General features: G+C 38.5%; 1 protein-coding gene across 1 annotated transcript; it reads right to left on the bottom strand.

Annotated features, from left to right (window-relative positions):
- Positions 1-1,079: 1,079 nt before the first annotated feature.
- On the bottom strand, positions 1,080-26,480 carry LOC113100035 (zinc finger protein 239-like). Its single transcript, XM_026264906.1, has 3 exons — positions 26,444-26,480; positions 25,952-26,005; positions 1,080-2,280 (listed from the first exon to the last, which is right to left on the bottom strand). The coding sequence occupies exons 1-3, from the start codon at positions 26,478-26,480 to the stop codon at positions 1,424-1,426; spliced, it is 948 nt and encodes a 315-aa protein (XP_026120691.1). The 3' UTR covers positions 1,080-1,423.

The following is a 26,480-nucleotide window of genomic DNA, read 5'->3' on the forward strand; positions in this document are numbered from 1 at the left end:
CTGAATCATGGTAAAGGACTTGTGGCAGAGCACGATCTAGTCACCCCATCAGAAAATTGGGGATGACTGAGTCTGGGTTGGCTACATATGAAGAGATGTTACCTGAGGGTATGGAATCCTGAATTCCCTGATTTCCAATTAGGACTGTGTTAACCGTCTCCTCAGTGACAAACGGGTGGCATTAAGGGTGGTTTATAAAGGTATCTTTATGGACCCGATTTTCCTTCCCCAGGAAGCTCCAAAGTGTGGCGCGCTGGGATAGGATAGCAACCTATCTTAATTAAAAAGGGGCTAAAGCCCTCCATTCCAGTGGAGAAGAGTGGCAGGCAATGTAGGAGGAGGCGAGTGGGAATTAGGTCTGCAATGCAAAGAATCACTGGATGAACTCTACATTTCTGACATAAAATATTTTTTTAGGCTGCATTAATTAGGTAAACTGGAACCAGGAACACTTCCCATAACACCTGATATACTTGCTACATTATTAGAAGAATGGCATCTACGCTAATATTAGTCTGTTTCTCTCTTATTCCGAGGTCACCGTAGCCACCAGATCCAGCCTGTATCCAGATCAGAGAGTCACTGCAGTCACCCGGATCCAGTACGTATCCAGACCAGATGGTGGATCAGCACCTAGAAAGGGTGCGGAGGGCCTCTACAGCCCTGAAAGACAGCGGAGAGCAGGACAACTAGAGCCCCAGATACAGATCCCCTGTAAAGACCTTGTCTCAGAGGAGCACCAGGACAAAACCACAGGAAACAGATGATTCTTCTGCACAATCTGACTTTGCTGCAGCCTGGAATTGAACTACTGGTTTCGTCTGGTCAGAGGAGAACTGCCCCCCCAACTGAGCCTGGTTTCTCCCAAGGTTTTTTTCTCCATTCTGTCACCGATGAAGTTTTGGTTCCTTGCCGCTGTCGCCTCTGGCTTGCTTAGTTGGGGTCACTTCATCTACAGCGATATCAATGACTTGATTGCAAATGATTGCACAGATACTATTTAAACTGAACTAAGATGATGACATCACTGAATTCAATGATGAACTGCCTTTAACTATCACACTGTTTTCCTAATGAATGATGTTCAGTTGCTTTAACACAATCTTTTTTTGTTTAGAGCGCTACATAAATAAAGGTGACTTGACTGTTTATGTATCTCCAGTGAGCTTGAGTTTTTTTTTATATTTATTATTATTATTTTCTTGTAGTAGTTTGATATTGACACTGGTTACAAGGATTATGAAAATTCGATGGTATTAAATCTTAATATCATTAAAAACCTTGTTAAACCTTATTAAAAGAAAAAATAACTATCATTATATCATTATCATGATATAAAATTTTGAATATCTTGTGAAAGTGTGAATATGTATAAGGTTTCTCTCCAGTGTGAATCCTCTCATGTCTTTTCAGACTTGATGATTCATTGAATCTCATCACAGTGTGAACACTTATATGGTTTCTGTCCAGTGTGGATCCTCTCATGTTTTTTCAGACTTGATGAGTCACAGAATCTCTTGTCACATTGTGAACACTTGTAAGGTTTCTCTCCAGTGTGAATCCTCTCATGTGTTTTCAGATTTGATTTATTCCAGAATCTCTTGTCACAGTGTGAACACTTATAAGGTTTCTCTCCAGTGTGGACCCTTTCATGTATTTTCATATTTCCTGACTGACTGAATCTCTTGTCACAGTGTGAACACTTATAAAGTTTATCTCCAGTGTGAATCATCTTGTGTGTTTTCAGATTTGATGAATTATTAAATCTCTTTTCACAGTTTGAACACTGAATTTTTTTTCCATCGTGGATCATTTCATGCCTTTTCAGACTTGATGAGTCACAGAATCTCTTGTCACAGTGTGAACACTTGTAAGGTTTCTCTCCAGTGTGGATCCTTTCATGTTTTTTCATATTTGCTAACTGAGTGAATCTCTTGTCACAGTGTGAACACTTAAAAGGTCTCTCTCCAGTGTGAATCCTCACGTGCATTTTCAGATTTGATGAAACACTGAATCTCTTGTCACAGTGTGAACATTTATAAGGCTTCTCTCCAGTGTGGATCCTCTCATGTTTTTTCAGACTTGATGAATGACTGAATCTCTTGTCACAGTGTGAACACTTATAAGGTTTCTCTCCAGAATGGATCCTTTCATGTCGTTTTAGGAGTGATGGATGACTAAATCTTCTGTCACAGTGTGATGGTTTTCCTCCAGTTTTGAAATGATTTTTCACCTCAATTTCACTTGATTCTTCATTCTCCTCTTTTTCTTCAACAAACTCTGAAACATAAGCAAAAATGTATTAGTTTTGGTAACTTGTTAAAAGCTGAGAAAAGTTAACTAAAAAGTGACCCCATTGGATGTTCCTTCAGATTTAATGGAGACAACACTGTAAACAGAAAATGAACATGATGTTTTTTCAATGCCCTCTAGACATTTTGAAGCATTGTTGTTTGTTTGGGATCCATTTGACCCCATGGTCTTTAAGCTGTATAAAACAAGAAATATAAACATTTCACTAGGGCTGTGATGGTGGCAGATATGTACCACTGTGTTCACCACTAGTGACATTTTTATATTACATAAGCCACATATTATATACACAGAGCAAAATTATAAATGCAACATTTTTGTTTTTGTCTCCATTTTTCATAAGCTGAACTCAAACCTCTAAGACTTCTTCTATGTACACAAAAGGCCTATTTCTCTCAAATATCGTTCACAAATCTGTCTAAAACTGTGTTAGTGAGCACTTCTCCTTTGATAATCCATCCACCTCACAGGTGTGGCATATCAAGATGCTGATTAGACAGCATGATTATTGCTCAGGTGTGACTTAGGCTGGCCACAATAAAAGACCACTCTAAAATGTGGTTCCAAAAACCAGTCAATATCTGGTGTGACCACCATTTGCCTCATGCAGTGCAACACATCTCTTTCGCATAGAGTTGATCAGGTTGTTGATTGTAAACGATTCTCGGGCCCATGACTAAGAGGGGGCCCAGAGAAGCCCCCAATAAAATTGTGGTGCTAAAAAAATATTTGATAGTAAAAATTATTAACTTTAAATTATTGTATTTGCTGTTTCCTGGTGTCAAAAAATTTATTTGTTTAGGAAACACAAACGTCCATGGGCCCCTCTCCATTATCATAAAATGGTTCCGTCCCCCCAAATTGTATCCAGTAACCAAGGCAACACAATAGCGCTGGCAGTTTCAACTTGACATAGAATGTGAAAATGCTTCAAAAATCTGGAAGTCAAAAACAGAAAGAGAAAAAATAAATAAAAGAAGTGAAAGAGGCAAAGGGTCGACAGTATGTTACCCAATATTTCACAAGAAAAGGTGGGTTTGTAAGTAACGTTAGGCCTAAATTGTTAGTGGACTGCCCGTGACAATGATTGTAGCCTATGGCACTTTTCTGTGCGTACGCACGCTTTGTACACGAGGCCCTAGGTCTCTACGGTATAATTTTTTGATAAGTGGGCACGTTTTGACAGAGCAGGGTGCAGCGGGTGCACGGCTTTGCCTCACATGCAGCCGGTGTCGGCATCTTTGTACGAGCGGCGCCCACTTTTAGCACCCTGCTGCGGTCCACGCTGTTGCACCTGTCTTGCAAGCAGTCTAACTTCATGAACTCGAACTATCCGCTGTTTGTGAGGTTTCAGTGCATCTCTTGAAGATGATGTGGAGTTGTATTACTACACTGTCCCCTATATTGTCAAAGACAGCATGATTGAGGCTCTGAGGTGAGGGAGGGGGAGGGCTTTGTAAGCTCCTCTCTGTGTGGTGTTAACAAACTCCAAAATGTTATTATCTCGTGTTTGTAAAGTTGATGTGTTTGCGTATTTTTGGAAACACACTCTTTAGGTCAGCATGGTTTAAATCCCCAGCTATGATGAGAAAAGCATCCGGGTGTGCTGTCTGCTGCTCACTGATGTGTTGGTACAGTTCATTTAGTGCGTCGTTCCTGTTGCTGATGATGTTGAATGGGGGAATGTACACCGAAAGGAGCAGTATATTCTCTCGGCAGATAGAACGGCCAGACTTAATAATCATAAACTCCACCAGGGGTGAGCAGTGTTTGCTGATCACAACAGTATTGCGGCACCATTTGCCATTGATGTAAACACAAAGCCAACCGCTGCGGGTTTTTCCTCCCGAGACGAGAGCTCTGTCCGCTCGATAGCACGTCAGCTGGTCGAGCTGAATAGCGCAGTCTGGAACGCTGTTGCTGGGCCATGTTTCCGTGAACACAAAAACACAACATTCTCTTACAGTCCTCTGAGTTGAACGTAGTAATCGAATGTAGTCCAGTTTATTGTCCAACAAGCATACTTTAGCCAGTACGATGGTGGGGATAGATGTCTTGTGTGGGTTAGCCGTTAGCCTAGCCCGGATACCTCCGCACTTACCCCTCTTCTGCTTCCTCTCACACCGTTTGTGGCGCCCCTTTTGTGGGCGAGATGCAGTAGTGGGGGTCGGTGATAGTGAAGTCCTCCGTAGCAGACCGAGATCCCGCAGCTGTTCCGCGTGCGCGGAGTTTAACTGTAAAAATGCAGTTATGCCGACATCGAGCAGAAATTTGCTTACAGACTGCGACTCACAAGACAAAAAAAAAAAACACGGAATCACCATTCTGTCGGGACAGAGAGAAGCCGCTGCGTGTGGATGCCATCTTGGTTATTCAAAACTTTAAACAACTTTTTCAGAGTTCTAATATAAAAAACCTAATCCTTTAATCTTCCTCTGATTCATAGGTGTGATTGAAAAAGAACAAAAATCAGGAAAATATAAGGCGCACTTAACATGACGCAGCGACAGCTTGTTTGATTATCCCAATTGTTAGATTTGTGTCAACACAGAGAACATTTCATCACTGTCTCTCTCTCTCTCTCTCTTTCTCTCTCTGCTCGTCTTCTCAGTAACATGCGCAGGCGCCTGTCAGAAATGGCGCAGCAGGCAGTCATCTTACCTACATTACTCACTGATCAAATAAGGCTTTCCACTTATCTCTCCATGCCGGTTCTGTTACTGAAGAATCAAACATGAGACAACACGTTGCTAGGTTACCAGAGAGTGAGTGCCTTTGTTTATGCAATCAAACTTCGCAACCTCTGGTTTCTCTGACGAAGAAACAATATATCAAACTTTTTATCGGACGTATTTTTTAATTGATATCGATTAGGGGTGTGCACGGATAGTCGAACATTCGAATATTCGTTCTGCTCTATTCGATAAATAAAAATTATATTTCCAATTTTGCAAAAAACAAAACAAGGTTCACAATAAAACCTAATTTGGTCACTTTCGATGATTCTCCACGGCATATTTGAAGATGTATGCAAAGCAAAAAAAAATTAATTAATGAATGAATTAGGGGCCGTTCATATATCGCGCCTAAAACTCGTGGAAAATGCTAGGTGCGCAGCTTTCTCCTTCTTTCCAAAGCACTCGGCAGAAGCACTCCTGTACTTCAAATATGCCATTGAGAATCACAGAAAGTGACCTTGTTGCACCAGCCGTGATGAGTGAAACAGTTCTTGCTGGAGCCATGTATTCCACCAGATTAGGATAAAGGCTGTGCGATATGGACAAAAAAAACCTATCACGTTTTTTTTTTTTTTATACATTTTGCGATTACGATTTTAATCACGATTTTGACAGACATGATTTACATTCATACATGCATTCAGTATAAATTGCCTCAGGTGTTATATGTTTTGCCCAATATATTTATTGCCCAAGGGTCAGCAACGAGAGCACATTATTGTAATGCGAAAGCACATTAAAATAATGTGCGAGCGCAAATCTATCCACCTAAATAGAAAGGTGCGAAAAGATTGAATATCTTGCGTGTGAGCTGTGGTGGAAAAATTCATTTAACATTGGGTCTGTATGCATTTGTTTTCTTTGAATTGCTGAATGGGTTCAGAGGGATGACACCTGGCGGGGGAAACAGATGTCTGAGCATGACCTGAGAGGGTCATTGGGCCATATAGTGGGGGTACAATGCCTGAGGATGGGTCACCTAAGCCCTAAATGTGTGAGAAAGAACCTACATAGGGTATGTTTTATGTTATCCATGGGAAGTTACAGCTGTTCAGACTGTGTAACGAGCAAAGGGATATAAGGCAGAGGACTGCCCTCTTCCTGGGTCGGTTTCACTCTGCAGGAACTCAGTGTTGCTGTATGACTGTCTTACCTTCTTTGCAAAGAATAAAAGCTTTCTTTTTAATTATACCTGAGAATGAGTATGTCTCATATGCTGACGAGAGTTGAATTAAATTTTGCCACGACAATTTGGTGTCAGAACGTGGGATTCCTTGGATGTGTCTTCTGGTTTTTTAAGGATTGGAATTTAAATTAGAAAATGGACGAACCATAGCGGTGGGTCCTTCTCTGTGGGAAACACAATCGGAGTGATTCCATGGGAATCGGATTGTGAGAATACTGCGGCACAGTTAATACATTTCTAAAGGGAATTGAAACCGCTGCAACTGGCGTGATCGTAAATGGAGTTAGAAATTGAGATCAAAGCGATCCAGATATTTCGAAGCGATAATCCGAAATCACGTGCAAGCGGTTAACATATTTCTAAGAGGGAAAGTGAAACTGTGCGAGTATTGCCTCCCCGACTCGGGCAGGGGAAGTCAGATCTGTTGGAGACGTCTGACAGATTATAGGTGCGCCGAAGAGAATCTCCACAGAGAAGGAAACCAGCAGATATGGGAAAGTCTCAGAACAAGCTTGCTGAATATGATACACCGGTGTTTAGGCAAATGAAAAAAAGTGTATGGCCAAAAATGCATGCAAGATATGGGGAAATTAATAAGAGGGAGGGAACGTTGAGTGTTAAGAAATTAAAAGCTGTGAAGGAATCAGTAGAAGAGGGAAGTGAGAGACAGAAAGGTTGTTGTGCAAGACACGTGTGAGAAATGTGAACGAACTGTGAATTGTTGGATAGCGTAAGCAGATAGGAGAGGAAAGAGAACGATGCAGAAAGAATTAGTAAGTAGGAAGGAAGAAAAGAAAGTTGAAGAAAGTGAAGAAAGTGTAAATGCCTCACATAGACCTACTAACTGCTTTTATGTTTGTGTTTCTAAACATGTACCTCCGCTCTATACAAACTTTCCGTGGCAGAGCATGAAAGCCATGAAACTGGACCCTGACCTCGACTGCTCTCCGCCGAGAAGACCAACAGCACCGTGGCCAGATCCAAAATGGAGAATAGAGACAGAGGAAGAACCAGAAATCATTCCTGAAACCCCCAACGAAGGTATTGAAGAGGAAATAGTGCGCAGAGCACCCCAGACAAAGAAAAGACAAACAAGACAAACAGCGAAAGAAGAAAATGTGAGCATAACAGCTCCATTGTTTGAAGTTTTAGGTCCTGACGGGCCTGTTATGCTCTTTAGACCATGGACTATGACTATGACAATGAAATGAAGGAAGCGAGGCTCACTTGCCAAGCCCTGATGAAGCTGGTGATAAATTTTCCATCGAATTAGTCACCTTCTGCCAAAAATTCAGCCCAACCGTGCACGAACTGAGAAGGCTGCTGGCAGTGAAACTGGGGTCTACGAGCTGGAACAAAGTGAGTGGAGAAGTGACTGCAGGACGGCTGTCTGCTGTTTTAGCACACGCTTTGCATGCAGAAGAGATACAGATGGCGAAGAAGGAAAGAGTTAAAGGCAAGACCAACAGAGAGTGGCAGCTGGCATTTGTGCAAGCCGTGTCGAAGTCTGGGAACTATTCTGCGCAGCAAAACCAGCAATTGAAAGGGGGAAGATGGAAAAGAAGAGGAGGAAGATATCTGAACGAAACTGAAAGAAACTCTGAAAGATGGGGTAATTTGGATCTGTGAGACTGATGAACATACGACATTCAAGTGTACCAGATGCAGACTGTGCAAAAAGGATGGTCATTGGGCGAAGGATTGCTCGGAGAACCGGCGAAATCAACAAGCAAACTGAATTGAGGGAGACGGAGACCAGAGAGGAGGGGTCCAGGGCAAGGGAAGTGAGAATTTTCTAACCACAACACACACACATACACTGATTTACTTTCTGCTCTCTGCAATGAAGAAAAAAGCTTGCTTTCCTTTGTGTATGTCTGATTCTGTTAATGAACATCAAATACCACAAGATGCAACATTCTTATTCGATATATCGGGCCGATATTTGTAATTTTTTTATATATCAGCATCGGCCGATATCCGTGTTTTGTAGAGCCGATTTAAAATCAGGCACGTCGGCGGGCAGCCCCGTGTTATTGGTGCGGTGGAGAGTGCTGCTGCTGCCACTGCATGTGAAGCACCCCAAGACAAAAATTTTGGAATATTTAACAACAGTCCTGGGAGATAAAGGTAGTCAGAGAATTTCACTCTGTAAATGGGGTGGAGAAGTTGGCAGCTCTTACAAACACTGCAGCGTGATTGAGGGCTCCGTTACTCCGCCCCGCTCACAGACAGCACCGCACTCTGAGAGACAGCCGTCCTGGAGCTGCCCAGAACTGTGAATGACATCTCATTTGTATTTAGGGATGCCAATATTCAATAATTTCCATGATCGATCGTCGTTTAAATTAACGATCAATTAATGCTGCAAAATGCGTCTGCAGCGGTATCATTATTATGTGCAAAAGCACTTGGGATAAAATGCTAGTAGCAGGACTGTAAAATGAATAGATGTGATTATGATCATTTGATAAAATGAAGAGAGCGCACCATACGTTGGAGATTATTTTACTTTGTTGACTTTTTCTCGCCAAGGAGACCGCTGAATGCGCCTCTTTAAATGGTTTTGTGGTGCTCGTTGTTGTACGCAACTGCAATGTTTATGAAAAAAAAGAAGAAAAAAAGTTGCGCATGTTCAGTCCACACTCAGTGGTCGTGGCGAGAGGAGGAGCTTGAATGCCCCGCGCATTTTGGCTTCCCTGTCAGATATAATGATGTAAGAAAGAGGTTAGAGTGAAAAGATTGTGCCAGAACTTTATGAACAGAAGAAAAAAAGTTGTGGATGAACTGTCCCGAGCATCCTCTGTTGCGCTCACGACAGACGGGTGCACGTCCAGGGGCACGGAGAGCTATGTGACGAAAACTGCTCACTACATCACTGCAGACTGGGAGATGAGAAGTCCGGCTATTATGTTAAAAAGAAGATATTATGCCATGTGCACTTTAAGTCTATTTCATATATTTTAATTTAATAATTTAATGTTAATAAAAAAAGACAAAACGTATGTTTATTTGTCTTGGCCTTTTTTTTCTCCTTTTTTTTTTTTGATCCGAAAAACGATCTGATCCATACAAGGACCGACGAGGATGAGCGAGCGCGGGTTTGACTAGATGTATTTGGAGGTTATTGCTCACGTCTCATTATGCACATATCCAAATTTACCCATATTCGCAATGTATCTGAATGTTAAACTATAATATTTTTAATTTTTTAATGTAAACTAGACGGAAAAGATCATCCTCTTCGCATGAGCAAAAACGTCCTCGTCATAACAGCAGAGAGGACCGGTATACGGTGTATTTAAACTGACCAGTGTACTTTTTAAATGTTTGGTTGACTGTACTTTATTTTAATAATGAACAGACTGCAATGTAAGTTTGAAATTAGAATGCACTTTAGATGTTCTGTGTCATTTATACCAAACACAAATGTTGTTGGTTGCTAGTGTGTTTGCAGCACTACTGTTATTTATTTATTTATATATATATATATATTTATTTATTTTTTCAGTTTAATTGATTTTTATTTCTAAAATGTTATTTAAATGTATATTTAAGATTACATTTATGTTCCAACAAACTTGAAAAATTCTACTTGATAAATGCTCTAAAACTTTTATGTAAATGATTGACATACATATATATATATATATATATATATATATATATATATATATATATATATATATATATATATATATAAAACCTGTTTAATACTTGTTCAGTTTATTGATTTGTTTGGTTAACTTTGGATACATTTTTTTTATTTTAATACTGTGCAGTGCACTAAATTAAGATGAATGAAGAGATGGTTCAAGTCAGTGCTCAATAAATTATAAGTTTAAAAAAAAAATTATTGTGCATCCACTTATTATTAGTGTGACATTTTAGCATGCAAATCAAGGGGAAAACTCCAAGATATTGGCCCTAAAAATCGGCAGCACATATCGGCCATCGGCTGACCCTGACTTCTAAACATCGGCATTGGCTATAGAAAAACCCATATATAGAAAGGTTTGCCTGCTCATTTTGTGTTTACTGCACTGATCTGATTTCCTATCAGCGCCAGCTGCGCTGACGAGCAATCAGATCAGTCGCAGGTGTCGTATGATTCCTGACAGAAGCATCTGGCTCAGGAGGGCCACCAAGTCAGCCTGACAAAACTGCAGTTCGTAAAACAACAGATTACATTCCTGGGGCATGTAATAACATCAAATAGCAAATCACTGCCTGAAAAAGGGGTTAAAGCTACAAGAGAATTCCCAAAACCAGTAACAAAGAAACAAATGCTTACATTTTTGGGAATGTGTTCCTATTGTAGAACATTCAGGCTATCAATTTTTACATATCATGTGTTCCCGGGGAATCGAACCCCCATCCTTGCGCTTGCTTGCTTGCTAGCGCAGTGCTCTACCAGTTGAGCTACAAGAACAATAGTATCGGAAATATCACCGATACCACAACAAATTCTGGCATCGGTGAGTACATGAACCCATATACTGATCCAATACCATTTTCTTAAACAAGACCTAGTTATGACCGCTAGCTTTGCCGAACCGCTGCACGGTTCTTCTTCGCAGCTCAGAATGCATTGCAAACACAGGAAGTTGTGCTGTGTTGCCACAAGCAACCCGTTTAAAGCAGCGAGGAAGAAATGAAAACGTGTTAGCTGCACTGATCTATATATGACTGGATAGCTCATTGCGTTCTAAACTGCCAACAGACAGTGAAGCCGCTTCTATATTATAGATCAGTGGTTAGCAGTATGTCTTTGTAGTACCGGTAGTTACCGACTCCCGAGTATATTCGGTACACGCAGCTGTGTTCAGTCGCTTCCGTGTTAGTCAAAGCGCAGGGCTCCAGACTGTAGCCAAATATATACTAGTGTCTGTGAATATTAAACTGCAAAATACTATTTAAATATTACTCCTGCAAATTCTACATCTCTGTGGGTGACGGGTGCAGATGCACGGGAGCTCGCTGTTTTGTAGTCTCTGCTGTGTGTCACTATAGACGGTTTCATCGGGCGGACGCGCCTGGACCTAAGTTAACTTCCGGTATGTGTTGTGTATATCGGTCTGGCTGTGGTGCCATCTACAAACGCAGTTAAAGCCAAGGTGATGAGTAGACTGAAGTTGGGCTCAGGTGGTTGTGCTGCGGGATGTGTTTCCCATACATTTATTTATTTTTGGAGACTCGCCACAATTTTAAAACTGATCAATTTTCAAAAAGGCTTTGTTAAATAAACATGAGTAACGTAACATTACGTAACGTACTGCACGTTTAATAATAATTCCTTACATTTATGTTTAAGGCACCGGTGTTTTTATATCGCTGTATTTCTGAAAGAAGACTTGCATGTTATATGCGTGATAAAGCAGCGTGTGAGCGTACCAGCTCTGCTGTGTTTACAGCTGTAACCTCTATTTCTCGCGCTTTATGTCTATGCTTTAAAACATCTCCTGCTGGCAAATAATGAATTAGCATTTTCATTAAGTCCACCTGATCCACAAAGAAAACACATTTTGTTTGTTATCAAAAAATATCTACTCTAGAGGGACTTGGCTGTTGTTATTGATTCTATTTGGAGTCTACCGGAAGTTAAGTAAGGTCCACAAAAGCGCTCACGCGCATTAACGTTTGTTTATGTTGATGCCGTTGAAACCGTCTATATGAGGACACGAACGCATAAACCGTAACTTTATGACAATTTAGCTTTTCATTTGAAAAAACTGTCATATCATAAACACAGACACTCAAAGATCTTCATGGCAGCCCATTAAAATAAATGTTTGGTTTAAATTGAGTAAATTGACAATATATTAAGCTACTGTTGTAGCCTACAGTAGATTTAGCCATGTCTCTATGTAGTAACAATAATACGTCTCTATTAATAATAATTATGCCTAGATGGTTGTTTGTATTTTACTTGTTTTGTTGTAAAGAGATTATCTGATTAATATATATTTTTTATCCTAGACTTATTTGTTGCAGTTTTTTTTACAGTTATATTGTAAAACTAAAATACCTTTTGTAGTTTGCGGTGTTATATTTTTGGCTGCATTTGAAGTTCTTTTTCGCTTAAGAAAATAAATAATACTGTCAAATTCATGTCAGATAATAAAAATACTGTAATGAATACAGTAGTTCACCATGTATTTGTTCATGTTTTATTAAGGGTTCAGTCTGAAGCACACCATAAAATAATTCTAGCAATTTACACAGGGCTAGTAGTATATACAGATACACACCCAGGTATCGGATCAGTACTCGGTATCAGACGATTCTCTGAGCCAAGGTATCGGTATCGGGAAGAGAGAAAGGGTATCGGAACATCTCTATCCATTGCCGCGTTTCCACCGAAATTACCCGGAACATTTTTACCAGGAACTTTTTTACCCCCAGACATGTTGCTTTCTGCGTTTCCACCGCGGTGTAAAGTACCGGGAAGATTAGGCAAATAGACTGGTGACGTAGGTCCGCGCGCGTTTCTCATTACAAAGTACAGCTGATTTTGGACGTGCATCATCTTGGATTGTTAGTTCATACTTTGTGCATTCGACTGGGGAGTGTGATGTCCGGTAAATCTATAAACAGCAGCTCGTCTTGGCTACTACAATTTTCCTTACTGTATATTTACAATAAAACGAAATAGGATATAAAATACCACTGCCTCCTTTGGTTTTCATTTAAGCATAATAACAGCTGCAGAAATGTACTTAGTTCAGAGATATGTGTATATGCAGCCATTACAATGAAACGAAATATTATATAAATTTCCCTTTTTATTTTCATTTTAACATATAGATAAATTGAATACAGACCAAAGAAAACCTGTTAGATTTACCCCGCAGCTGAATTATATGTTATGTTTAACCACTAAAGACACATCAGAGCCAGCGGCACATATCAGAAGGTCTATCCCAGGAAAGGCTGCTCTCTGCGGATACATGAGGACTGAGCTCCCGCTGATCGAGTGGAGCTCACCGTCTACGAGATCGGCGAAACACATTTTTAAATAGGCGCTGTCTTTATAAATAAACCACAGATTTTAGTTTTAAACAACTACATTTTAGCCTGAAATACTTTTAAAATTACATTTCATGACACAATAACAGTAATATTTGAAAATGATCCGAATAAATGGTGTTTGAACTCAACCAATGCTGCGTGAACTCAGATGGCTTTGGCTACAGCCATTTTCCCCTCAGTATATTTACAATAACACGAAATAGGATATAAAATACCACTGCCTCCTTTCGTTTTCATTTAAACATAATAACAGCTGCAGAAATGTACTTAGTTCAGGGATATGTGTATATACAGCCATTACAATGAAACGAAATATTATATAGACTTGCCTTTTTTATTTTCATTTTAACATATATATAAATTGAATACAGACCAAAGAAAACCTGCTAGATTTACCCCGCAGCTGAATTATATTTTATGTTTAACCACTAAAGAGATATCAGAGCCAGCGGCACATATCAGAAGGTCTATCCCAGGTGAGGCTGCTTCTCGGCGGATAGATGATCACTGAGCTCCCGCTGATTGCGTGGAGCTCACCGTCTCAGAGATCGGCGAAACACATTTTTAAATAGGCGCTGTCTTCATAAATAAACAACAGATTTGAGTTTTAAACAACTACACTCTCGCCTGAAATAGGCAAGAGTTTTTGAATTTAAATATTTATTACAATCAATCCCACAGATCTTACTGAATTTTGTTTTTCTGCCTCAATAAAAGTGCATATTATGTTGCCTTGTTTATCTAAAAGTGCTCTTTCTCTAGTTTTAAACCTAGCCAAAAACCCATGTGTTTTGTGTGTAACACAGTAGGCAATCCATGTTCATATATTTTGATAATTTCAATATGCAGCCCTAACCTCTAGTTTCACTTTCTCTTAAAGTGGTGGTCGGCGATATAAGCAACAATTCATATCACGACATTTTACACTGTCAAGGCAATATCGATATTATACTGCAATATAAGAAAAATATTTTAACCTTATATAACCAGCGTTTAGTTTAGGTGTCTCTCATCCACGTTTCTTCACTAATCACTGGTGCATGTGTGAAGTCATGTACATGCTTTATTTGACTACTTTTGGACTGTTGAACAAAAACACCCACCTACTCCAATTCAAATGCTTTTCATTTTTGGGTGAACTAACCCTTTAATATCTTTCTTGCGGTGAACACAAAAGAAGATTTTTTGAAGAATGTGGGTCAGGGGCGGCGTTAGGGGTGGGCTAAGGGGGCTGGAGCCCCGAATGTTTTCAGTAAAGCCCCGAATGTTTTTATTACCACCATGCCATCAATGAGTTTTCATGGCCAATAAAGTAATTTATATTAGAATTTAAATAAATAAATAAATATCTCTCAACTCAAGTCCACAGTGTCTGTAAATTTACCCAAGTAAGTACGCGTTGTCATTCACATCCGACGAAAACCGCCCACTGAGTCTAGTGCTTCTGACTGACATGTAAACTGGCCAACCATCGATGAGCGTCTGTACGATCCAGCCAATGAAGTGATATCTTTTGGAGGCAGGCGGTTTGTTGGCGTGTAGTATTTTACTAGGTCAATTTATTCGAAAATTAAAATGGATATTTCAAAATTAATCTTCTTCTTCTTCTTAAAAAAGGAAGTAAAACCCCCCAGCCAAAACACTTGAATGCCAAGATACAACAGCTTACTTCAGATATCTGTAACTTTTATATGTATTTTTCGGTTTTAAATTGTGTCTGATTTTAACGTCACATTTTGAACATCGAACAGTTAACGGTTGCGCAGCACACTCTGTAGGGAAGACACACACACACTTTTTTTTCTGAATGAATCATCCGTTTCTAACGAATCCATTGATTAAATGACTGACCGACTCACTCATTAAGGCAGTGGCATGCCGCCACCTAGTGGCAAAGTACCATTTTATTTTATTTTCATAATTTGACATTTCTGTAGACTATTCCAAATTGTATATTTGATACATTAACCTTATGATTATTTATGCAATTTGTAAGTGCTGTGTAAGTCCTCCTTCAAAAATATAAGTGTATAGAGCCCTGCGTTTATAATTATACTTTGCTTCTTATGCCTGTTCTACCAGGACGAGTGTAGCCAGTCAGGCTTGATTGGAAAATAAAATAAAACAGAGATAGAGACAAAAAAAAAAAAAGTGAGATAGAGACACAACATCAGCATATGTGTCAGGATACAAGGGATAAACTTTAAATAAAATGTTTCAAATTTGTTTTTATTGTTTTTGTATATTTTAAACTAGGTAAATCTTTCTGATTTATTAAAATAAAAAGTCACATACATGGATCTCCACTCACCCTAGAACCAACCCTGCTTATGACAACAAACTGTTAGAAGAAAGGGATCATTGGGATTCTATATAGAACCATAGGGTTCTTTACTCAACTCCAAAGAACCTTTCATGCTGTAGGGGAATTTACAGTTAAAACCCAAGGACCAGATATGTCGCAATGAAGACCAGGACTCAGAGATGAGTTCAATTAATAATAATAATTTTACTTGAAGAAAATAGTTTGCAATTTCATCAGCAGAAGTCAGCTTCAACACTCTCGAAGGAGTTCGCAGGCCGCCCCCAGTACAATACAAAATCAACCACAGTTATACCCTGACAGAGGATACTAATTGCGTCAATACATGAGTCAACAAAATTCTGATTGGTTCCAAAACCTAGATAAAACTCTCCAAAGACGTATATCTGATATGCTGGACACTGGCAGTTGATCGTTTGTCCTGGGACTGTCTGAGCTTCTCCCTGTACAGACAGATACTAACACACGTACACAGAGAACTTATCTAAAATTCAAGGCTTTCTAGCACTGGCGATTGTCTTATCATTACGGTTGGATACACACACATAATATGTGGACATTAATCTTGAGGAAAAGAAATACAGCACACATAAGGTTACACATTTCACTCTTGCTATAACTTGATTAATAGTCAAACAAGAAATCATGTAATAAAATAATTAATATCAGTATGAAGGATATGGCAAATCGGCATCCACTCCTTCAGTCCCCCGTTTTAGATCAATGTGGGGTCTAATACCCCACATCTGGTCTAATAAATGAGGTCAGGTGTAGTTGTGATGCATGCTAATAATACAGGCTGTTTGTCAACTTAAGCAGGTGCATATACTTAAGATCTCTGGTACTGGCTGACATTTCTAGTAATAAACACATTATTTTGTACAAAATACTTCCCATAATCATTCTTACTTCCCATATACATTCATCTACTTACTTAATCCCACAATATCGCCACTTGCACTAGTCTTTCTTCATATAATGTCTTTTCCAGTGAATTATTCTGTGTGTCCCTCTACCTGGAAAAGTGTCCTCCATCCATATATACTTTCATCAACATATCTTTGTAAATACCTCTCTTCCTACTACAGCTACTTCACACTTATCCTCTAAAACAAAACATTTATCCAACAGCCTTAAGACTAAATTTGCATATTCATTAACCAGATTTAACAAATCATTAAAGAAAACCGCATACACTATAACCAATTCATTTTTTTTTTTTTTTTTTAACCCTTAAGAAGGATATTTGCCTTATTTGTTTTCTTTTAGCATGTTTTATACAACTATGATGAATTTTAGTTAATTTGGTCATATCTTAAAATAAACTCATTACAATAAACGTATATATATTATTCTCTGGAAGCCGGGCTAAATGAATAACCACTGTTATTGCATTCCTGACATATGTCAGACCCTCAGTCACCTCACAGATACCAAATACAGACATTGCTTATAACCTAAATCCCAGTAAAGATACCCTTATTTTATGAAAATCTATCATTTTCCCCATCAATGGTACAATTATAGAGTTTGATTATCTATTTTACCCTTTCATTCCAAACTTGGTGTTAAAAACACAAAAATAAACAAACCAAAAATAAGTAAGATCAATATTGAGCCATCTTAAAAAAATAAAAATAATCATAATCATTATTTCCTCGAAAACCTAGAGCAGTTCCTAGTTTATTACTTAATAGCCCTTTTATTAAGTTTTACTTTCACCACGAATCCATTTGCAGTCATCATAGTTCACATGCTGCTTACACATACATTAACCATTAACCCAAACTTGTCATTGTTAACAACATTTGATCAAAATTACATTTTAAGTATCGAAGTGTCTAACTTCAAAAATACAACTAACCTATCCACTTATTGTCATGCATGTATTTTATACCATGACATTACTGTAACCATACTCATTGCCTTATTATTACCCTTTTTTTTTTTTTTTTTTTTTTAATGTAAGTCTTGTCAATTATCATACCATATTACTGTACTCAGACTATATTAATGACACATTCAGAAGCAAATCCTCAATACCTCGTATTAAGTCAATTTAGTTCTCACTGTTTTGTCAGTTAGAAATGCTTACACATCAGCTACGTGATCAATGTCTTTAAAACCCTTGTTCATGTTTGTCATTTGGCAGTGATATTTATTTACTCAAAATTATTATAAACTGAAAAAGAGCACACAGATTTCCCAATACTATTACTAAATGAACAATACTATTACTTAGTTCTAAATGCCCAAATATTTATTAAAGAGACATCCTCAGTTTCTGTAAATCTGTATTGAAACAGTATACATTATCAAAAAGCCCTGTCAATGTTCACAATATTAATTTGATTTGACCTGACAGGTGTTCATAAGCAGCTCCATAGAGCCTATTACAATTGTTTTGTTCAAACAAAATTTATTTATTAAATTTTTTTTTTTGCTGTGCTATTTCAATTAATTCAAACCTCTTGTTATGGATTTGCTCCTATAGGGGCTATCCACACGTTTTTGTTCAACTTATCTCTGTTCTACATAAACCACTACATAAAGCTTTTGCACTATATTACACAAGCAGGATTCACTCCTTTGTTTTCCCACCAGGCTTCTTTATGTGAGGGTGCTCTCTGGATAATTTGGTTAGTGACGTAGCCAATCTGTCACTGTTTTTCTGCCGTCAAGTCTAAAATATTTACCTTCACCATTCAAACAACAAAGTGTTAACTTGTTAAAATTTAGACCCTCATTTAAATTTAGGCATGGATTTTAAACCCATTTTGGACGGCAAACTTAAATTTCACAAATCCAATCATATAAACACTCTTTAACATATTAATCCAGAGAGTGATTTAAATCAGCATTATAAAAGACAAAACAAGTCATTATTACCAGTAGCAGACAGAGCTGGATAACCAATCCACTTAAAGCTCGTCCCATGTTTGGCATTGTCTTTTCATTAGTTTCACTCAGAATTATCGACTTCTGTAAAGTAATTTCACTTAACACATCTGTAATGATAAAACACTCATTCCAGAGGTTAGTGACTCAATTGAAACAAAACAGGAACAGAATTGTCCCTCAATAATATATATATAGCCATCCTCATGCATGCACATACTTAACACATTTATATTTTAACAGCTCATATTTAAGGTTTTCCTTTTGGTATTAAATCGGAAGGATTTAAACTCAAACATTGTCTGTGCATTTTACCAAGTTTGTACCTAATCTCTTATCTAATCTCAAAGTTTGCCTGTTCATTAATGATTTTTATTTTGAGAAAAATCATCTGGGTTGTTTTGGTCTTAAAATTATTGCTCTGTTTTGGTTACTCTTTCTTAGCAGGCCAATAATAGAAGAAGAGCACTATCCCTGCCTCCACTCAAGCACTCTCTCTCTCTCTCTCTTACTGTGCAAAATATTATTTATTTATTTTGACAATTTTTGCCAAACTTTAACTTAGACTATAATATAAAATTCATTACAACATATAACCCTAAATTATTCAAATAAGTTAAAAATGTCAAAGTTTCTAGATCTAAAATCTCAGTTTAAACTGTTTAAAATACATAATGCTAGGAACATTTCTTTAAAATTATTTTTACCTTACGTGCTTAATTCCCTTAACCTTTGTTATCTAAACCATCTCTTGATTAAGCAGAAGCAGTCTTCATTTTTAGCCACCACCATATCTTGTTATCATCTTGTGTCATGCCTAATGACCTGCATGAGTAAAGACTATGATATAGACATATTAGTTCAATATCATTTTAGCCTCATAAGAAATTTTTGTCTCAAAATAATGGCTGTCATCACATGGTCTCAGATGGTTCTTGAAAGCCCATTGCCATTAACTTTTTATAAATAAGCTCCTTGTCCTCAGGGTGTGATCCAGTGGCATAGTTGCATCAAGTTGTGGACGCTTGTCACAACAATCAGTCAAGGAATGCGGTTGCTGGTGATCAGGTCTGGAGGAGCTCACATTTTGAGGCAGATTGCTGTATTTCATACAGTTCCCCTCTTAATGATGCTCTAGGCCTATCAAGCATCCGCTCAACTCCACTACCATCTCACATATAACACCTCCCTTCAGGGCAGGTGCCCAGTGGCGGTGACCCCCTGCCTTAGGTTGTCCCCTATTGGCCAGAAGAGGATCTTACCCGTCATTGAGAAATCACCTCATGCACACTGGTAACCACTCTTTCCCGTTGCAACATCCTCGACAGTCTTCTTCCAGAATCCAGTATTTCCTGCAGCTTAGGAAAGGTGCACTCAAGAACCATGTGAGCCATTGACAGCACCTACTAGTGTTAAAACATTGAAAAAGGTTAATCAAACTAATATTTAATCGCTAAACTCAATTGGATACCTCCAAACTATCATGCTGAGATTACTCAGTGAATTTATTTTTCACACCCGTCCATTCATTGTAATTTTCTGTTGCTTCTGTAGCTGCAGCCATCAGGCCCTGTATGATGGTGGAGACTAAAAATAAGACAGATAAGTTACTGGTCATAGAACAAATAGCAATACAACTGTTTAACTATTCAAAATTATTACATCTATAGCTCAGGGTCTGTATTATGATTTTAAAGACCTCATGTCTCTTCAACAATTGCTCCTAAATTGTTATTCATTATTTTTATAATCTCTTATTTCTTACATGCATTGGGCAGTTGAACATTTAACTACCAATTGCCCTCTTAATGCATTAAATCTGAACTCTTTTTAGCATGTCCTTTAGCATCTCTGCCTATGATTTGACTGAAACACTGTGCTGTACTATAAATATCTTACCACTTAAACACAAGCTCAGATAACGGCATTTTAGCTTACTTTGAATGAGAGAGAGAGAACTCTGAGGGATTCAGGACTCGTAACAATGCATTTTCATTCATTTTTAACATAATTTCATCGTACTATCATTTTACTCTAGCCCAGTTTAAAACTTGTCAGAAATTATATGCATTTTAAAAATAAACATCTTTATATTTGTATTTTTACTTTATTTTCGCAACTCAAATGTTTCTCAAAGTTCTTTGCAGTCATTGTCATTACTTTTACATCAACTTGTATTTATCCATTCACTTAATTCTGGCCATGGCTTCTGAATTTCAACATTGTTTTTAAATCTGTCAGAGGTTATCTGACCCAGGTATATTACTTTGGGTCTTGCTAGCATGCTGTCTTCAAAGTTACTTTAAAACCCCCGTTTATGTTACTTGTTTACAACTTTATCATCTCATAAACAAAAAATAATTTTCTTTTCTCTTCTTTTTTCTTTTTTTATGATGCTGCGTGACTACAATTTTGCAATCCAACAATAAAATTACTCTTTTGGCCAAACATTAGTAAATATAGGAATTACATTTTTTTTTTTTTTTTTTTTACTCAGAACATGTCTCTGGTACTTTCAAAGCTTAAGCCAGAGTCATGGTGGGGGCCAGCATGAGATAAAACAACGGCTTCATTGTAGTCAAAGTAATTTTATCTTTTTTAACAAAACATAAGCTTCTAAGTTTTTCCAAAATGCCACTGCCAATTTGTGTGCCTACAGTTTTTTTTTTTCACTAACCCAGAATTCTGTTCAGTATTCCTTGTCAGGACTTTCAACAATTATATAGGAACTGGAACAGGTCTTATGATATCATTCTTTGTCATTTAAACCTTCTATGCACAGAGAATCAGATTAAATCATCACTCAGTTACTTCTGGGATTATTTTTAACAAATCGGCACATACATTTATAAATGTTTATTTCTCAGGTTCTTTCTAAGTTTAAAGCCAATCAAGTTTTTGTTTTAACATTACAATCAGAATTAAAGCTCAGACTGATCATTCTTTAAATGAATTCAGAGAATATATATTTTTTTTTAAAGTCAGAGCTTCAGAGCCAAACTGTTTACAGCATTTGCTCTCTTCTGTTTCATTATTTCTATCAGGGCTGACCAGGTTACCTAATTTGTCAGTCATATTTCTATCATAAACCAAAAACATATTGAGGCGGCGATCTTACCAACAGCACTTGACTTCTGCGTGATGAAATTGCAAAGTATATTCCAGAATTCCCATATACTGGTCCAATCCAGTCAGGGTCATGAAAACTACATTTTAGCTCTTTTGGGGTTGTTCCTGAGGCATCCCAGATCAATCAATACTTTCCCTTTGCATATATCCCTATATTTTTATAGGTGCACATATGAATTATCACTATTTATTTTTAAACACTAATTTTGGATACTCTTTTCCCTAACCACTGACCTGGCCTATTTCTAAGCTCGGGGCGCCCCTGTCTGTAATGGTGGGTGATTGAGAGTTGGAAGAGCGAGATACGACTAGAACCCCCGTCTAGCGTCTTACATTCTTCTCGGGATTTCCCATACCCCTACTTTGGCTTACCCGGCTGTAAATGCACTGCCCTTTATGGCCTCTCGTGCTTTTCGGCTCTCTGTGCTTGACCCAGCACTGCCCTTTACGGGTTCACATGCCTGTTAAGAATGCGTTTTTGTCCCCCCCTGGACTGTGCACACCTAGAAACAAATTTTTACGTCTCTCTCTAAGACCTATAGGTGTGCACCTGTTCCCTCTGTAACTGTACACATCTCTAAATATCTTATATCAAGACCTACCGATGTGTACTTGTACCCCTTATACTCACAAGGTTACTTATTTACAGGTATATTGTGACACCAATTTACCTACTCCACCCTGGAGCTGGTGTCTACCCCCTCACGTCTGAGTGAGTCTATCTTTCCTCCTTCTCTCGACCCCCTCCACTTACAGACAGTTCCTAACCAATAATATTAAATCTAAAATCTTTCCTACCTTGGTTTGATGATTGATCAGGGATGTCAACAAAGAACTATTGCCCGCATTCTCCACCATTAACTGTAGGGGAATTTACAGTTAAAACCCAAGGACCAGATATGTCGCAATGAAGACCAGGACTCAGAGATGAGTTCAATTAATAATAATAATTTTACTTGAAGAAAATGGTTTGCAATTTCATCAGCAGAAGTCAGCTTCAACACTCTCGAAGGAGTTCGCAGGCCGCCCCCAGTACAATACAAAATCAACCACAGTTATACCCTGACAGAGGATACTAATTGCGTCAATACATGAGTCAACAAAATTCTGATTGGTTCCAAAACCTAGATAAAACTCTCCAAAGACGTATATCTGATATGCTGGACACTGGCAGTTGATCGTTTGTCCTGGGACTGTCTGAGCTTCTCCCTGTACAGACAGATACTAACACACGTACACAGAGAACTTATCTAAAATTCAAGGCTTTCTAGCACTGGCGAGTGTCTTATCATTACGGTTGGATACACACACATAATATGTGGACATTAATCTTGAGGAAAAGAAATACAGCACACATAAGGTTACACATTTCACTCTTGCTATAACTTGATTAATAGTCAAACAAGAAATCATGTAATAAAATAATTAATATCAGTATGAAGGATATGGCAAATCGGCATCCACTCCTTCAATGCTAAAAAGGTTCTATAATGACAAGAAAGAACCCTTTTGGCACAAAGGGTTCATATCTTGAATTTTGTGATCATTCACATGCATTCATAAATTCATTTGAATACACCGAATAATGCAGTGAAAGAACGCACTCAAAATGCACACGCGCAATAGTATGACTTCATCATGTAACTTTACATTAGCCAAGATGCATGCACTTTTTAGGCACGATTTGTTTAGTTTTTGAATATACTTGATACTGTTAAAAGGCACATCATTAAAACAAAAAATACGAGTTTACATTTCACACCTAAACAAGCGTGGAAAATGTAATTATAACTAGCTACTAAATTAGTTACAAATGCCTATCCATATACAGCTATGATTTACGAACCCAAACTGACTCAAATGATTCGCGATCCCGCTATGAACTCCCGAACTGATTCGAATGATTCGCGATCCTCAAACTGACTCAAATGATTCGCGAACCCGCTACGAACTCCCGAACTGACTCGAATGATTCGTGATCATCAAAATGACTCAAATGATTCGCGATCCCGCTCCAACTCCCAAACTGGAGTCAGATGACTCAAATGATTCGCGATCCCGCTACGAACTCCCGAACTGACTCAAATGATTCGCGATCCCGCTACGAACTCCCGAACTGTTTCAAATAATTTGTGATCCCCAAACTGACTCAAGTGATTCGCGATCTCGCTAAGAACTCCCGAACTTATTCAAATGATTCGCGATCCCCAAACTGACTCAAATGATTCGCGATCCCGCTACGCACTCCCGAACTGTTTCAAATAATTTGCGATCCCCAAACTGACTCAAATGATTTGCGATCCTCCCGAACTTATTCAAATGATTCGCGATCCCCAAATTGACTCAAATGATTCACGATCCCGCTACGAACTGCCGAACTGACTCAAATGATTAGCGATCCCAATACACATAATGCTATGAAAGTGTGCACATCGAGAGAAATAAACAGCAGATGTTCATGTTAACAACTTCTTTAACTTGAGCAAACACTGCTAATACACATACATGTTAATAAAGTAGTAAATAAAACAAAAAAATGAATGTTTTAATGCTACTGAATAAAAATAAACGATCCAATCGAAAGTCTCTGCTCATCATGACAGGACCTGGATCAGTGAGCTGCGTCTCGGGCCGATGACGTCACTTCCATGGAGGCATGTTGTACACGCCCCTGTCCATTGACTCCGCCCCCACATCAAAAACGGTGCCACAAAGAGTGACGTGCAGAAAAGTGAAGCACAAAGGAAAAATGGTAACGCAAGCTCAAACTAGACTGACACGCAAAATAAAAGCAGCGTTGCAAATAAATTAATAGATATGACCATGGAAGATATGTATTGCAAAATCATTGCTTTCGCACTGTATCATTTGTTTTGCAATTCTTAATTTTTGTTTGCAAAAAGCAAATGTATATTCCTCAATACTTTAAATAAAATGTTTTACATTTGTTTTTATTGTTTTTGTATATTTTAAATAAGGTAAATCTTTCTGATTTATTAAAATAAAAAGTCACATACATGGATTTTTCTGGGCTAAGCCCCAGATCTCCACTCACCCTAGAACCACCCCTGATGTGGGTAACCAAACAGAAGCTGGTGCAAATTTGATAGTAGTAATAAATACTTAAGGCGGGCGTACACTGTGCGATTTTTGCTGTCGTACGAGTTCGCATGCGATTTTTTTCAATCGTGTGGAAATCGCGTATTCTCGTATGGTCGCGGCTGGTATCATTTGCGATGAATTACGAGCCGGACAGAGTGGCTTACGAGCACTTGCAGACCTCCCGATCATTTTTAAACATGTCTAAAAAGTTCGTGAGCTATCGGTTTGAATTTGTGCCATTTGTGCGGTTGAACGAGCCGATTTGTTGATTTATCTGAAGTTGACCAATCAAGAACTAGGAAAACCACAGAAGAAGAAAGACGAAGACGGCAGCTGAAGTCTGACAGGAACAGCGAGTGCTGTATGATGTTTCTAGCAATGTATTCCAATGCCTTTTTAGTTCTCTCTCGCTCACACACGCATATGTAGTTTAGAGACTCTCCATAAACGTAATGGTATTCTATACTGTATATCCCCGTACACTACCTGTATCCATCACGAAAAATGCATGTTTAAAATTTCAATTAAACACCGTATAGTATTTTAAAGCCATTTGGTTTACGAGAGCCCAGTAATTGTCCTCATAAACCATGTTTACATTTTAATACTCATTTCAGATATTTATAAACCATATAGGCCTACAAGAACACACACAGGGTAACCAAACGTCCCGGTTTCCTATTGCTGAAAAATAACCTGTACGTGTAGGAAACAGTCAAGGCTCGTATCAATATCTTTTTTGCAGTTATGAGACAGGGAGAGCAGTTATATTCGGCGCGTTCCACTTGAGGCACCGCTGCACGCACAGAATGATCACCTGTATGACATCAAAGTACCGCGAGAGCGATTCGAATGCATGTGTGCTCTCATATCGCTCTCGCGGTAATGTCGTGCGTGCAGCGCTACTTCAGGTCGAACGCGTCTATCAACTTCGTGCGATTGCTTCTGGAATTCGGTATATCATGTCATCCGTACGATTTTCAGATAAACTCACTCGTGCCGTGTGCGTTGACATACGATCTTTCGATCATCCGAATTCGCACCGTGTACGCCCGCCTTTAGGGAGTCTGTTCAACTGTTTGGTTATATTCAAAATATTATAACACCACTGTGAATTAGTGAACACGATAATTTTCATATCATTTTTGTAGCATAAACTCTAGTATACCATATGTAGTACTCAAACAAATGTTCTGTATGTGTATCAGCAAATGAAGAATAAACACCAACCTCCTTGTTTCTCATGTTTTATTCTCCTGGTTTCTGGTTCCTCGTGTTTTATTCGCCTGGTTTCTGGTTCCTCGTGTTTTATTCTCCAGGTTTCTGGTTCCTCGTGTTTTATTCTCCTGGTTTCTGGTTCCTCGTGTTTTATTCTCCTGGTTTCTGGTTCCTCGTGTTTTATTCTCCAGGTTTCTGGTTCCTCGTGTTTTATTCTCCAGGTTTCTGGTTCCTCGTGTTTTATTCTCCAGGTTTCTGGTTCCTCTTGTTTTATTCTCCTGGTTTCTGGTTCCTCGTGTTTTATTCTCCAGGTTTCTGGTTCCTCGTGTTTTATTCTCCTGGTTTCTGGTTCCTCTTGTTTTATTCTCCTGGTTTCTGGTTCCTCGTGTTTTATTCTCCTGGTTTCTGGTTCTTCGTGTTTTATTCTCCAGGTTTCTGGTTCCTCGTGTTTTATTCTCCAGGTTTCTGGTTCTTCTTGTTTTATTCTCCTGGTTTCTGGTTCACTCTTGTTTTCTTCACGCTCTTCTTTAACAAACTCCAT

This window comes from Carassius auratus, unplaced genomic scaffold (assembly GCF_003368295.1).
Source record: "Carassius auratus strain Wakin unplaced genomic scaffold, ASM336829v1 scaf_tig00217128, whole genome shotgun sequence".
Classification (NCBI taxonomy): Eukaryota; Metazoa; Chordata; class Actinopteri; order Cypriniformes; family Cyprinidae; genus Carassius; species Carassius auratus.